Raw genomic sequence first — 13,350 nt, forward strand, 5'->3', positions numbered from 1 at the left:
CGTATTTCACTTGGGCAATTTGTACCCCAGCGGTATGAACATTGACTTCTCTAATTTCAGGTAGTCCTTACTGTCTCCTCCCCTTCTCAGCTCTCCCTCTAGCCCTCTGGCCCCCCCACCCTCACATCAGTCTGAAGAGGGGTTTTGGCCCGAAACGTTGCCTATTTCCTTCACTCCATAGATGCTGCCTCACCCGCTGAGTTTCTCCAGCATTTTTGTCCACCTTCAGTCTCAAATATATGGTTTAAATAGACAGCAGTACGGAATTAGGTTCCCCATGGAGTAATATGAGCATTGAACAATAGATGGCGTTTACTTTTTCGATCTAATTTTCTAATTAGCTTAATTAATTAATGTGCAACTTTTGCCACTGACGAGTTATGACTTCCTTCTCAATTATATTTTATCTAAATCTGTGCAAAATTTCAAGTAGTTCCCAGACATGAGTCACAAAAGTTAAATTCTAGACACATTTTCGATGCTTGGCCCCCAGCCTAGTTGATTAAATTATATATATATATATATATATCCTTAGGGAAATGTTTTAATTGTCTGCATGTTAACTAAAATATTTAATAAATAATAAACTGTTGTAACTTTGGAGATAATGGCTTGGTTAAAATTTAATGATTGATGTATTGAAGAGGGGAAAGTGAGAGACAAGGATAGATGTTCAGCAGCTAACATTTAACACTCCATTAAAATATAATTTCGGAAAATAATTGCTCTACCTGGAGCTCAGTGTTCCATTTGTTACCTTATCTGGGTTACTTTATTATTCACCTCTACTGTTGACAGTCTGAATAATTGACCACAGAATAATGAATGAAATAATGGTCAGTTAGAAAATATGTAGTTAATATGCACATCGAAAGAAAATTGGCGATGCTTTTTTACCTTTCTGTTAGTAGCAGTGCAACTTAGAATCCTCACATTAATTAAGTTTTTCATTTCAGATCTTTTGGCAATGCCTTGGGTAATTGTATTCTGGATAAGGAGTACCTGCGAATGGTTAATAAACTACCAAAGCAGGTGAGGATTTATTTGCAGCACCCTTTTAAAATAATTGTTGTGTGAAAATACAGAACTGTGATAGGGAGACACAAAAAAACTGCAGAAGCCAGAATCGAGTAAAACGCAAAATGTTCCAGGAAGCGGACCAGCAGGTATTCTACTACTGGATTCCAAAGTCAAATGGTAGTCAGAGATTTGCCAGCAAAACCTGACAGCAAGGTTTGGCCTTCTGTATCATCCAGGAATCATTAATCATTCGGTATTAATTATTTAGTATCATCCAGGAATCATTTAGGCTGAGGAATGTTTAATTGCATATAGAACCATTATCTAAATGGTGGCCGATTGGGAAAGGGGGAGATGCAGCGAGACCTGGGTGTCATGGTACACCAGTCATTGAAGGTAGGCATGCAGGTGCAGCAGGCAGTAAAGAAAGCGAATGGTATGTTAGCTTTCATTGCAAAAGGATTTGAGTATAGGAGCAGGGAGGTTCTACTGCAGTTGTACAGGGTCTTGGTGAGACCACACCTGGAGTATTGCGTACAGTTTTGGTCTCCAAATCTGAGGAAGGACATTATTGCCATAGAGGGAGTGCAGAGACGGTTCACCAGACTGATTCCTGGGATGTCAGGACTGTCTTATGAAGAAAGACTGGATAGACTTGGTTTATACTCTCTAGAATTTAGGAGATTGAGAGGGGATCTTATAGAAACTTACAAAATTCTTAAGGGGTTGGACAGGCTAGATGCAGGAAGATTGTTCCCGATGTTAGGGAAGTCCAGGTCAAGGGGTCACAGCTTAAGGATAAGGGGGAAATCCTTTAAAACCGAGATGAGAAGAACTTTTTTCACACAGAGAGTGGTGAATCTCTGGAACTCTCTGCCACAGAGGGTAGTTGAGGCCAGTTCATTGGCTATATTTAAGAGGGAGTTAGTTGTGGCTAAGGGGATTAGGGGGTATGGAGAGAAGGCAGGTACGGGACACTGAGTTGGATGATCAGCCATGATCATATTGAATGGCGGTGCAGGCTCGAAGGGCCGAATGGCCTACTCCTGCACCTAATTTCTATGTTTCTATGTTTTTATTAGCAAGTGCCAGCCACTATTCTTTGCTGCTTTAAATGGTGATTCATGAAACCATAACTGGTTCAGCCTCCATATTTCAGTTTCAATGTAAACTATCAGAGTTTCATTCCCCCAAGCAGAATGAAGACATTTTAGGCTGAAATCAAAGAAAATATAAACATTTAAGATTAAATTATGAGCTGTTTTTTTTCTCCTGCATCATGGACAGCTTGATTTCCCTGATGAATCAAGTAATCACATCAAAGGGACTATCATTTCCATTTAATATTGTACTTTGAACTAATTAAATAGTTGAGGTACATATGTAATCATTCTTGTTTGCTACCCCATGTATTTAGCAGGTTATCGGTCCTTTTATTAAAAAAAGCTGCTGTTACAAATCTTCTTTGGTTGAATTTTGAGTGATATTTCATTCTTTCTCTTCATTCATTTTTTTAAAACTTAAGAATCAGTTTTTGTAACAGCAGCCTGTTTATAATGATATTTACTTTCCTCTTCTGAAACATGTAATGTTGAGGCTCTATAAGGTGCTGGTAAGGCCACATTTGGAATATTGTGAGCAATTTTGGGCACCATATCTGAGGAAGGATGTGCTGGCACTGGAGAGGAGGTTTACAAGCATGATCCCAGGAATGAGCAGGTTAACCTATAATGAGCGTTTGTCAGCACTGGGCCTGTACTCACTGGAGTTTAGAAAAAAGAACCTCATTGAAACATACAGAATAGTGAAAGGCTTAGATAGAGTGGATGTGAAGAGGATGTTTCCATTAGCGGGAGAGTCTAGGACTAGAGGTCATAGCCTCAGAATTAATGGGTGTTCTTTTAGTAAGGAGATGAGGAGAAATGTATTTTTGCCAGAGGGTGGTGAATCTGTAGAATTCTTTGTCACAGAAGGCTGTGGAGACCAAGTCAGTGGATATTTTTAAGGCAGAAATAGATAGATTCTTGATTAGAATGGGTGTCAGAGGCTACGGGGAGAAGCCAGGAGAATGGGGTTAGGAGGGAGAGATAGATGAGCCATGATTGAATGGTGGAGTAGACGTGATTGGCTGAATTCTACTCCTATTCCTTGTGACCTTATACCAGATTGTTTCAAAGAAGGGTCTCGACCTAAAACACCACCCATTCCTTCTTTCCAGAGATGCTGCCTGTCTCGCTGAGTTACTCCAGCATTTTGTGTCTATCATGCTTTATTTGACATTCCTCTTAGCTGTGAAATATTGGTTCCTATCCAAGACTGGGATTATTGCCTAGATTTTCTTCAGATCTAAATTTATTTCATTTTCAGGATCTGGATATCATCAACTATGGTCGACATTGTGCATCCCTAAATGTCTTTGAGAAAATGGTAGTACACTAACTTAAACTACTGCAGACAGTCTGGCAAAGGTGCTCCCAGCAGAACTGCTGAGTAGGATGGACTGGCAATGCAATTCCAAGTCAGAATGGTACATGCACTTGGAGAGGACCCTGTAGATAAGTGTGTGACCCTATCCAAGCATCAAACATTTGGAGAGCTGCCAAATGAACTGAATTTTGTGTTGGGTTTGAAGTATGGTCTTTAAATGCTATTTTCTTCAATCTCCCAAAGGGGGCGCTGATGCACTAAAGGTGAAATGATAAATTCTGAAAATGCTGGAAGTACCAGCAGGTCAGTCCTTATCTGTGGTAAGAGAAACAGGGTTTCTCTCCTCTTCCATCCTCGCTGTAACTAACAAACTACTTTTGTCTCCTTATAGTTTTTCTTTCTTTTTCATTGCAAAGAGTAGGAGTAAACGGGTCCTTTTCACAATGGCAGGCAGTGACTAGTGGGGTACCGCAAGGCTCAGTGCTGGGACCCCAGCTATTTACAATATATATTAATGATCTGGATGAGGGAATTGAAGGCAATATCTCCAAGTTTGCGGATGACACTAAGCTGGGGGGCAGTGTCAGCTGTGAGGAGGATGCTAGGAGACTGCAAGGTGACTTGGATAGGCTGGGTGAGTGGGCAAATGTTTGGCAGATGCAGTATAATGTGGATAAATGTGAGGTTATCCATTTTGGTGGCAAAAACGGGAAAGCAGACTATTATCTAAATGGTGGCCGATTGGGAAAGGGGGAGATGCAGCGAGACCTGGGTGTCATGGTTCACCAGTCATTGAAGGTAGGCATGCAGGTGCAGCAGGCAGTAAAGAAAGCGAATGGTATGTTAGCTTTCATTGCAAAAGGATTTGAGTATAGGAGCAGGGAGGTTCTACTGCAGTTGTACAGGGTCTTGGTGAGACCACACCTGGAGTATTGCGTACAGTTTTGGTCTCCAAATCTGAGGAAGGATATTATTGCCATAGAGGGAGTGCAGAGACGGTTCACCAGACTGATTCCTGGGATGTCAGGACTCTTATGAAGAAAGACTGGATAGACTTGGTTTATACTCTCTAGAATTTAGGAGATTGAGAGGGGATCTTATAGAAACTTACAAAATTCTTAAGGGGTTGGACAGGCTAGATGCAGGAAGATTGTTCCCGATGTTAGGGAAGTCCAGGTCAAGGGGTCACAGCTTAAGGATAAGGGGGAAATCCTTTAAAACCGAGATGAGAAGAACTTTTTTCACACAGAGAGTGGTGAATCTCTGGAACTCTCTGCCACAGAGGGTAGTTGAGGCCAGTTCATTGGCTATATTTAAGAGGGAGTTAGTTGTGGCTAAGGGGATCAGGGGGTATGGAGAGAAGGCAGGTACGGGATACTGAGTTGGATGATCAGCCATGATCATATTGAATGGCGGTGCAGGCTCGAAGGGCCAAATGGCCTACTCCTGCACCTAATTTCTATGTTTCACTTAATGGTAAAATCCCTCAGTTGCAAGATTGGTTCCGAAGTATGAAGTTTGAGTCTTTCTGTGGATGGCAGTGTTGTACAGTTGGGGACATGTTGATAAACGTTTGTTTTGTGGCACTAAGTATAAGACGCAAGTTCTCATGCTTCATTGGACAGGTTGACTATGACTTGGAGCCTTGCTTCTCGATGCATGGATGCAAGTGTTATCTACATGCTACAGCTCAATGATGGTGGAAAGGATGACCTTGTCTCTGGAGTTGAGGCAATATTGTTTAAATCCTGTAGATTGGTGAAGGTGAGGCGCTACATTGAGGTGAACACAGGGTGATGATGCAGCCTTCCTTAACACCAGATCTGTATAGAGCCATTTGTTCATGGTGATGTAGATACCTGAAAAACAACTGCCCTCAATCTCAGCAAATCTTCATGTGACTTCACAGTAAATATGTGCAATGTATTATTAGCTGTTGATCTAACTAAAAGTATACCTGGTCCATTCCACAAATCTGTACATGTGGACATTGACAAAAGGGTCATTGCAATGAAATCAAAGCAGTCATTCTTGATCCACTGCTCCTCTACCTGCATTCAGCTATCTGAGCACAAACCACCACATAGGATTTTATTGGCCCAATGCTCCACAACATGGGTTTAGCAGTTATGAGGGAGTATGAACAATTTACAGCCATCTGTTTCTGCGTTAGATTTTCAGCATCTGCCATTTTATTGATGGTCTATTTGTCTTATGTTGTCTTTCAACCGATATACAATGGTGATAAATATCTTGGCATCTCAAGAAACTATTACCATTCAGTAGTCAACAGATCTGATTCATTTACCTTGCATGCGTTTCATACAAGCATTGTCATTTTATATTTTTAAGCAAACAGATTTTCAGTTGGCTGATGCTAAAAGAAAGGATGATGAACCCATGGTTCGGAAAGCCAGGTATAGCAGCTTATTACAGGTTCAGCTCCAACCTCTGCCTCCTCCTGATTCATGTCCGCCGAACGAAGACAATGAAGGAGAAATTACAGACAGGAAAGATGAAGTGGCAAGAGGAAATTGCAGCCTTTCCCGGTTGGTATTTGTGGAAATTTCAAGCACTTGAGTCTCAAGTTGGCATTAAGGCTCTATTAATTATCTGAATTAAAGTACATTACTGTGTTGAAAATTTGCATGCTGATGTCATTTTTGAGTTGCCACCAGTAGTGGCTCAGTTATGATTGAGAGATCAGTGTCTCTGGAGACATGGAAATTTACTCACAGTGTGTCACGATTTAGTTTATTTGTTTGACATTTAGAATACTCTGAGCTGTTTGTTCATTCTAAGTTGTATAGCCTTCCAGATATTAACAATCCATATATTCCACAGGCTATTATATATTATTACTTAATTATATATTTCCCGTTTGCTCACATTAAACAATAACTATTTACCAATACATTTATTATAATAAACCAGTTCCATCACCTCTTAGGACTTCCTTCCTGCAGGAAACAACAAGCTTTTTTGTGGCAGTCCTGCTGAATTTTGATTTTTTTGGTGCTGTATCATTTACTGATGGAACCAGTCGTAAATTATCAATCCAATATTATAAGCCCAGATCTTTCCTTGGTTGTTGAGAAGCAAGGGAGTAAATATAATGGATTTGTCTTGTCAATCTTTAGTCTATAGAGAGTCGAGACTGTTTTATTGTCATATGTCCTGGATAGCACAATCAAAGTCTTCCTTTCATTGAAACTACAGGATTAACATTAAAATATCATTGATTTAAAAAGTGAAAATAAGTTATTGGCCAGGTAATTTATAGATCAGTTAGTGGTGGCAGAAATATTATTGACGTAAATCTGAGGGGTAAGAGAGATCAATACAGATTAATAATAGCATTATTGTCATCACAAATCAGGAGCTAGGAAGTGGAAATAATCTGAACAACTCTAGCTGACATGCATAAATGATCTGTTTGTAGTCCTTGGCTACATTCTAATTTGGTTATCAGAAGAAGTAATATTTACAGATTCTTGCATGTCAGATCCTTGTAGTTTCCTTGCTAAGTGAATAATACCTGGAGTTTTTCTGATATCTGCATGTGGTAATATACTAAACTGGTATTAAGATAATGGTAACGCTATCGTAAACAGAGTTGCTTGTCTTGTTTCACAAGGCTGGTCAGTTAGATGGATGGGTTGTGGCTGTGAATTGATGGTAAAAAAGGAGCAGTGCATGAAGAAATTAATTGCATTGCATGGCTCTCTGTTTACATAGCAACACAGATTGCAGCACTGATCTGGATCCCACACACCAACGGAAACTTCGACAGAAGCAACTCCAACAACAGTTCAAAGAACAGATGGCAAAGAAACTACAACCACAGCCACACGAAACTGGTAGTTGTAGTGAAGCACAAGCAACCAATTACCCAGGTACAGGAGATTGCCCATGTAAAAAGAGAACTGTCAGAATTGTCAAAGCTGCTTTTATTTGTATCCATAAAAGCCATCAAAACCTCTATGTTAATACATATTGTAACTACCTAAAAATTAATTTATAGGTTTTACATTTTCAATTATTCTAAATTTAAATAAAATTGATCTTTTAAAATGGATGCAAAAATTATTGTAGCCTAATTATCTAGCAAGGAAAAACTTTGGTGTTGTTAATCATAATCTGCTTTTAATGTGAAGTTGTTGTTCACACAATGCAACAATTTAAATCACAATGAAGTACAATGGATGCAAAGTTTTATTTGGAGCAGTTCACTGGGAAATAGTTAAAATATGAAGGAGCCAGGATGTGTCAAGGGGGTGGTTCTGTAAATCTGTTGAAGGTAGCGATGGGTGTTAAACTAAAAATGCTGAAGTGAAGAAATTACTGTGAAAATCTGATACTGAGAGAAGGGAATAGGTAACCTAAATTTCATATCACTAGTGGGCTGGTGCCAGAACATTTGAATATAAAAGCTGCCGAATAGCTTCAAAAAGGATACATGGTTTATTAATGTCCTAAAGGGAAGGAAACCATATTTTTGCCTGATGTGGACTCTTCTTCGATCTGGGACTTATGCAATCAGGCTCAGCAATATATTTCAGTAAATGTCAGTAAAGGAGATCCACATTAGGCAGGGAATGGTGTTAGGTAGACTGATAGGACTGAAGACTGATAATCCCCAGGGCCTGATGGTCTGCATCCCAGGGTACTTAAGGCAGTGGCTCTAGAAATTGTGGACGCATTGGTGATCATTTCCCAATGTTCTATAGATTCAGGATCAGTTCCTGTGGATTGGAGGGTAGCTAATGTTGTCCCACGTTTTAAGAAAGGCGGGAGAGAGAAAATAAGGGATAAGCCGTTTAGAACAGAGATGAGGAAACACTTTTTTTACACATACTCTGGAAACTTTCAAGAGAGAGCTAGATAGAGCTCTTGAAGATAGCGGAGTCAGGGGAAATGGGGGAAGGCAGGAACGGGGTACTGATTGTGGATGATCAGCCATGATCACGTTGAATGGCAGTGCTGGCTTGAAGGGCCATATGGCCTACTCCTGCATCTATTGTCTATTGTTATTCATGACTTTTTCACAAAATGTTTCAAAGATTAAAATTCTTCTTCACCATAATGCAAAGAATATGTTTTGATGTTGTTGTTATTGCTACCCAATTAAAGTTTATTTTAAATAGGGAGATCATGAAAAAATCCAGCTTCCAATCTTTAACACCGTTTGTTCTTCAGCCTAGCTCACGTGCTAAAGTAATTAACCTTAACCGTGATCCATAAAGGAAATGTTTTTGCTGTTATTGTTGTTTTACCTATCTCCAATGCTTTTGTGTAAAATTTATCACACGTAAACTACTTTCCCAGAGACTGATTATTTCATAGTGCATCTTTGCAAATGACTGTTATTTATTTACTTGTGTGTGTTGATTGGAATCATTTTTCCTTTCTGCTTGTAGTGACAACCGCACAGTCAAAATTGGCATCAATGGTTAATCACAGCACACCTGTCAACCATGAAGCTGATTTTTTTCAGGATAAGCTCTTGGCTGGTAGGTTTTCCATCCTCAATAAAAATTAAAGGGAAAGTTATCATTTCAGACATTTTGAAAAGTTTGTGGTTTTTATTATGCATCGTGAGTTATTGGCAGCTGACTGAAGACTTTCTACGCAGAACATTGATCATGCTCATGTTAAATCCAAAAGCAGTCAGAACCAGAAGGCTGATAGGGGGAAGTTAATTGAGTGTATAAGTTGTGACGGCAGTGATATTTCTATTACCATATATTTTGACATCGCCGGTGAAGCCATGGATTTTCTGCTGACCTGAAAAAAAAACTACCAAAATGGTGATCTGCAGCACTAACTAGCAGGTATTTGTTCAGCAATAATATTTCATTGAATTGACTGATCACTATTATCATCTCTGTGGGATAATGCCATGTTTCCAAAGATACTTTGAAAAAACCTTTATTTAAAATACTTTACACATCAAGAAATATCAAAACATGTGACAAAAGTGAACACTGGCAAAAATGTTGAACTTTATCCTGACAATATTGTATCCAATATACAGGAATTGTATATAGGACCATGAAATTTGTTGAGCAACAACGTGCCTTGTACACCTATAAAATGTGTCTTTGGGCATCAAACCAATATATTCAGGTGTGGGCAACACAGTGGTCCAGCTGTGTGATCCCGATCTATAGTGCTGACTGGAGTTTGCATATTCTCTCTGCCTCATGTGTCCACAGTGGTCACTGATACATCTGGTTTATGTTTGATATATATGTTACTTGGACAAAAAAAAATTAAACATGCTTGTTATTAAATGTGCAATCGACAAACTTGACAATACAGTTTTAAACATTGGTCAATGCTCAGCACATTGACCCTACAACGGACTATTTAATAAATTGGAGACATAGAATATAAGGCATCTATAATAAACTTTTAAATCAGATAAATTAACCATCAGTTGAAATTTTCATTTGTCAAATTTGAGGCACCTACAAGAAGCATTTTATATACATTAATGTGTATTAGCAATACAGAATCCTGAACCTCTAATGTCTTGAGATTTTACCCAAAAACTGCTGTGAACTTTAAATTTTGACATATCTGCTCCGTTGTCAATGTAGATATATTTTTGTTATTGCACTCATCATTTTGAGAGGCACATAGGTGGCAGAGATTGCCGCTACTTCGTTGACGCAAGGCTTAATTATAAGAGGGATAGCTCAGATGAAAAAGTGGACAAGGCAAAAAGAGAAATGTCTTTCATTCCAATAATGAAATTAAAAGTTACAAGACAGTTTAACTGTCCCACTATTTCTCACTGTCTCCTTAGTTAGGATTGGACACAAAATCCACAGTAAGTTACTGAATGTGGGAATCTACTGAAATAAAAGCAGAAATGGTGAAGCAGGCCAGGCTACATCCAAGGGAAAAGAAACGCCTAATGTTTAGAGTCAAATACTCCATCTGGGGTCTTCAGCCTTGCCCGTTTCTTTCCATAGTTGTAGCCCGATCTACTACGTATTTAAAGCTTTTTGTTTTTTAGACTTTAAACAGCTACCGATTTTTGATTTTCCACTTGCAGGTCCTCTGTAGGTTTTGGCAGGGTTCTATGCTTGAAAACTGTTAACGGTTCATGAATTGGAAGTACAGCTGCAAATCAGAATCCCACATGGCAGATGCCTGCAATGCTGCAGCAGCCATCAAATCCATCCCGGGCGCCCATTCCTATGTAAGGATTATACATAAGCAGGGCGTCTTAAGATGGGGAGGACCCTACTTGTACAAATCTAGTGTAACATTGTTTATGAATCAACAGATGATCCTGAACTCTGGGATATTCCTCTGGATGGTACCAGTTTTGAGAGTAATCCAAATGCCCCTCGGCAGGAACAAACTCCATCTACACCTGTTAGAGACCAACATCAGATGATGACAAGGAGCAGAACTCCACAAAAGATAATTCTCTCAAAACAACCACACAATGCCTATCAAAACCGAACAGGTAAGGTTAACTTGTATTGCCTGAACTTGTATTGCCAAAACTAGCAAATCAAAGTGTTTTAGCTCTTTAGTGGCAAAGCTTAGGACTACAATAGTTGGATTAAAAGTGGTTCAACATGAAATAAATCATTCTGCAAGAAAGCAGTTGGAAGTGTATTCTTAATTTGCGTATGATCTTTCAATTGATTGCTGGACTATTTGCGCAGATCAAATTTTATATGTCATGACAAGGATAGCAAACCAGTATTAGCATAGAGTAAAACAGTGTGGAAACAGGCCCTTCACACCGGCCAGTATGTCCCAGTTACACTAGTCCCACTTGCCAGCGTTTGGTTCATATCCCGCCAAATCTGTCCTATCCATTAATCCAGGGTCTTAATACATTTTGCATTTTGTAAATATCTCCATAACAGCAACTATCTGGACTGAGAATTAAAATTAATGTTGGTTATTTTTTGTCTAATACTAACATTTTGCCCAGAGTAGGCATCATGCCCACAATATTTTTTTTCTGCCCAGGGTGAAGTCCAAGGCTACTGAAAATAGTTTTTAAATGTTCCATTTATTGTGCAGTATGATTCTTTAAAAATTACTCAGCTGGTTTGTGCTGGTTTGTTTCCTGGCCGGATAGAGCATCTCGCCCACTAACACTCTGCAGTGGAGTCCACTGGACATGGTGAACTGTCCTGAGAAAATACCAAAACTGTGAACACATATCCAGCTGTTAAACTTGTCATTAATGTTAAGTTTTGAAATATCTTATGTTCAGAGATGTTAAAATTGTAGTTCAATGGAAAAATAACTGAATTTTAAACTAAAATGAATTGCCATATTTTAATTTGTCTTCTAAATCTTTATCCAAGTAAACCTCTGAAATCAATCAGACCTTGTATTCTAGATACAAGAAATTGCAGATGCTGCATTCTCCTCAGTCTGACTCTTGTCACAACAGCAGAGCTGCAGACAAAAGTCAGCATAATCAACTGTGACATTATTGTTCTTTCAGAGTTGTGATTAATTCTACATTTACAGCAGAACTCTGCAACTAAGTATATTTAGTAATTGATTATTTGTTACCAGAGACAAAGTCCTTGTTCAGCGCAACAGATTTGAAAAGTAACCTTGGATTTTATTTCCAGTAGAATCCAGTCCTTGCCGAATGGGGCAATTCATGAAGAAACGCAGATTGGAACCTGCCTGAAAAGATCAATTTGCCAAAATATTACTTTTTTTATTGTCTTAGTTTTTACCTTTGTGTTTTTGTTTGTTAGGAATGTCTAGTGTCACTCAAAAACAGCCTTTAAGGATAGTGCAAATTTTCATGTTCATTGAATTCCTTTATAGGATTTGCCCGTCTAAGTTATTTCAAATCTACACCATGTATAACAATGATATTTCCCAGGAACATTTTATGCTGCTATTTTGAATATACAGCATCACAATAGAAACGGCTAGCGATTCTACTGATGTATAGAGACTCTTCCATTAGGTGTAGATAGTTTGCTATGAGTACGTGTGGGGAAATATTGAAAAATATACATTTTTTAAATCAATATTAAGGGAATTTGTTTAGAAAGCAACACAAGCTTTCCAAGCTTGTCAAATTTCGAATGTACCATTGCACTGAAATGGGTGGGAGAAATGGAGGACAGGTGATATTATCAAGTAACGTGATTGTAGTCTAATTTTGTATTGTTGATCTTCCGATTCTTGGTCATCATAATTGTCTAAGCATCCAGAGATTTTTTATTTATTACCAAAATAATTGTAAAGTTCAAAATGCAGAGATAATCTGTACATTATTTCAAAGAACGTCAGCAATATTTTCATCCTCCAGACTCTAATGCATCTTGCAACTTGACATGTAAATTATGCAAAAAGGTACAATTAGTAGATACTCTGTCTATTAACTGCAAAATTCATTAATTTATATGCCTACAGGCACAAAATATTACTGTTTAGTCTTAATACACTTAGTTGCCATCTTTATATTCTGTCCATGCAGACAAAAGAATGCAAGTTCCATTAAAACAAGAGACTGAGCTGGAGAAAGACTGAGTGACATGTTTTTTTAAACTGTGTTGTATTATTTTACCCCTTCCACAGAATTCTAATATCTTTACAATTGTACATTTCTGTGCACTCTTGATATTTTCATAATTAAAAACTTGTGACCTTGCTTTTTCTGCCTGTTCCTCCTAATTCCGAAAGTCCACTCTTTTTCCGTATTCTGTGGCTACTATTTGATTAACTGAAGTGAAACCGATAAGCCCATCTCACACACCCCCTTCCCCTGTCCTTGTATCCCACTTTGTAACATTCTGTTCCCAATGCAGAAAAACAAAAGCATTGCATTGGTAGATTGTTATTCACAACTGAAATCAAGATTTTTTAAACATGGAAAAAAGTTCCGGTTGA

General features: G+C 38.5%; 1 protein-coding gene across 4 annotated transcripts in view; it reads left to right on the forward strand.

Annotated features, from left to right (window-relative positions):
- The window catches only part of rad52 (RAD52 homolog, DNA repair protein), a 31,897-nt gene extending 18,786 nt beyond the window's left edge, over positions 1 to 13,111 (forward strand). For 2 of the 4 annotated variants that reach the window (XM_055650145.1, XM_055650147.1), the window contains 6 exons: positions 957 to 1,032; positions 5,800 to 5,996; positions 7,186 to 7,343; positions 8,868 to 8,960; positions 10,748 to 10,933; positions 12,072 to 13,111. In XM_055650145.1, coding sequence (XP_055506120.1) covers positions 957 to 1,032; positions 5,800 to 5,996; positions 7,186 to 7,343; positions 8,868 to 8,960; positions 10,748 to 10,933; positions 12,072 to 12,133 — 772 coding nt within the window. In that variant the 3' untranslated portion in view covers positions 12,134 to 13,111. Of the gene's footprint in view, positions 1 to 956; positions 1,033 to 5,799; positions 5,997 to 7,185; positions 7,344 to 8,867; positions 8,961 to 10,513; positions 10,693 to 10,747; positions 10,934 to 12,071 lie in introns of those variants that run through there. The other 2 variants (XM_055650146.1, XM_055650148.1) reach the window with 2 other exon arrangements.
- Positions 13,112 to 13,350: the final 239 nt, after the last annotated feature.

The sequence above is a fragment of the Leucoraja erinacea genome, chromosome 19, assembly GCF_028641065.1.
Source record: "Leucoraja erinacea ecotype New England chromosome 19, Leri_hhj_1, whole genome shotgun sequence".
Taxonomy (NCBI): domain Eukaryota; kingdom Metazoa; phylum Chordata; class Chondrichthyes; order Rajiformes; family Rajidae; genus Leucoraja; species Leucoraja erinaceus.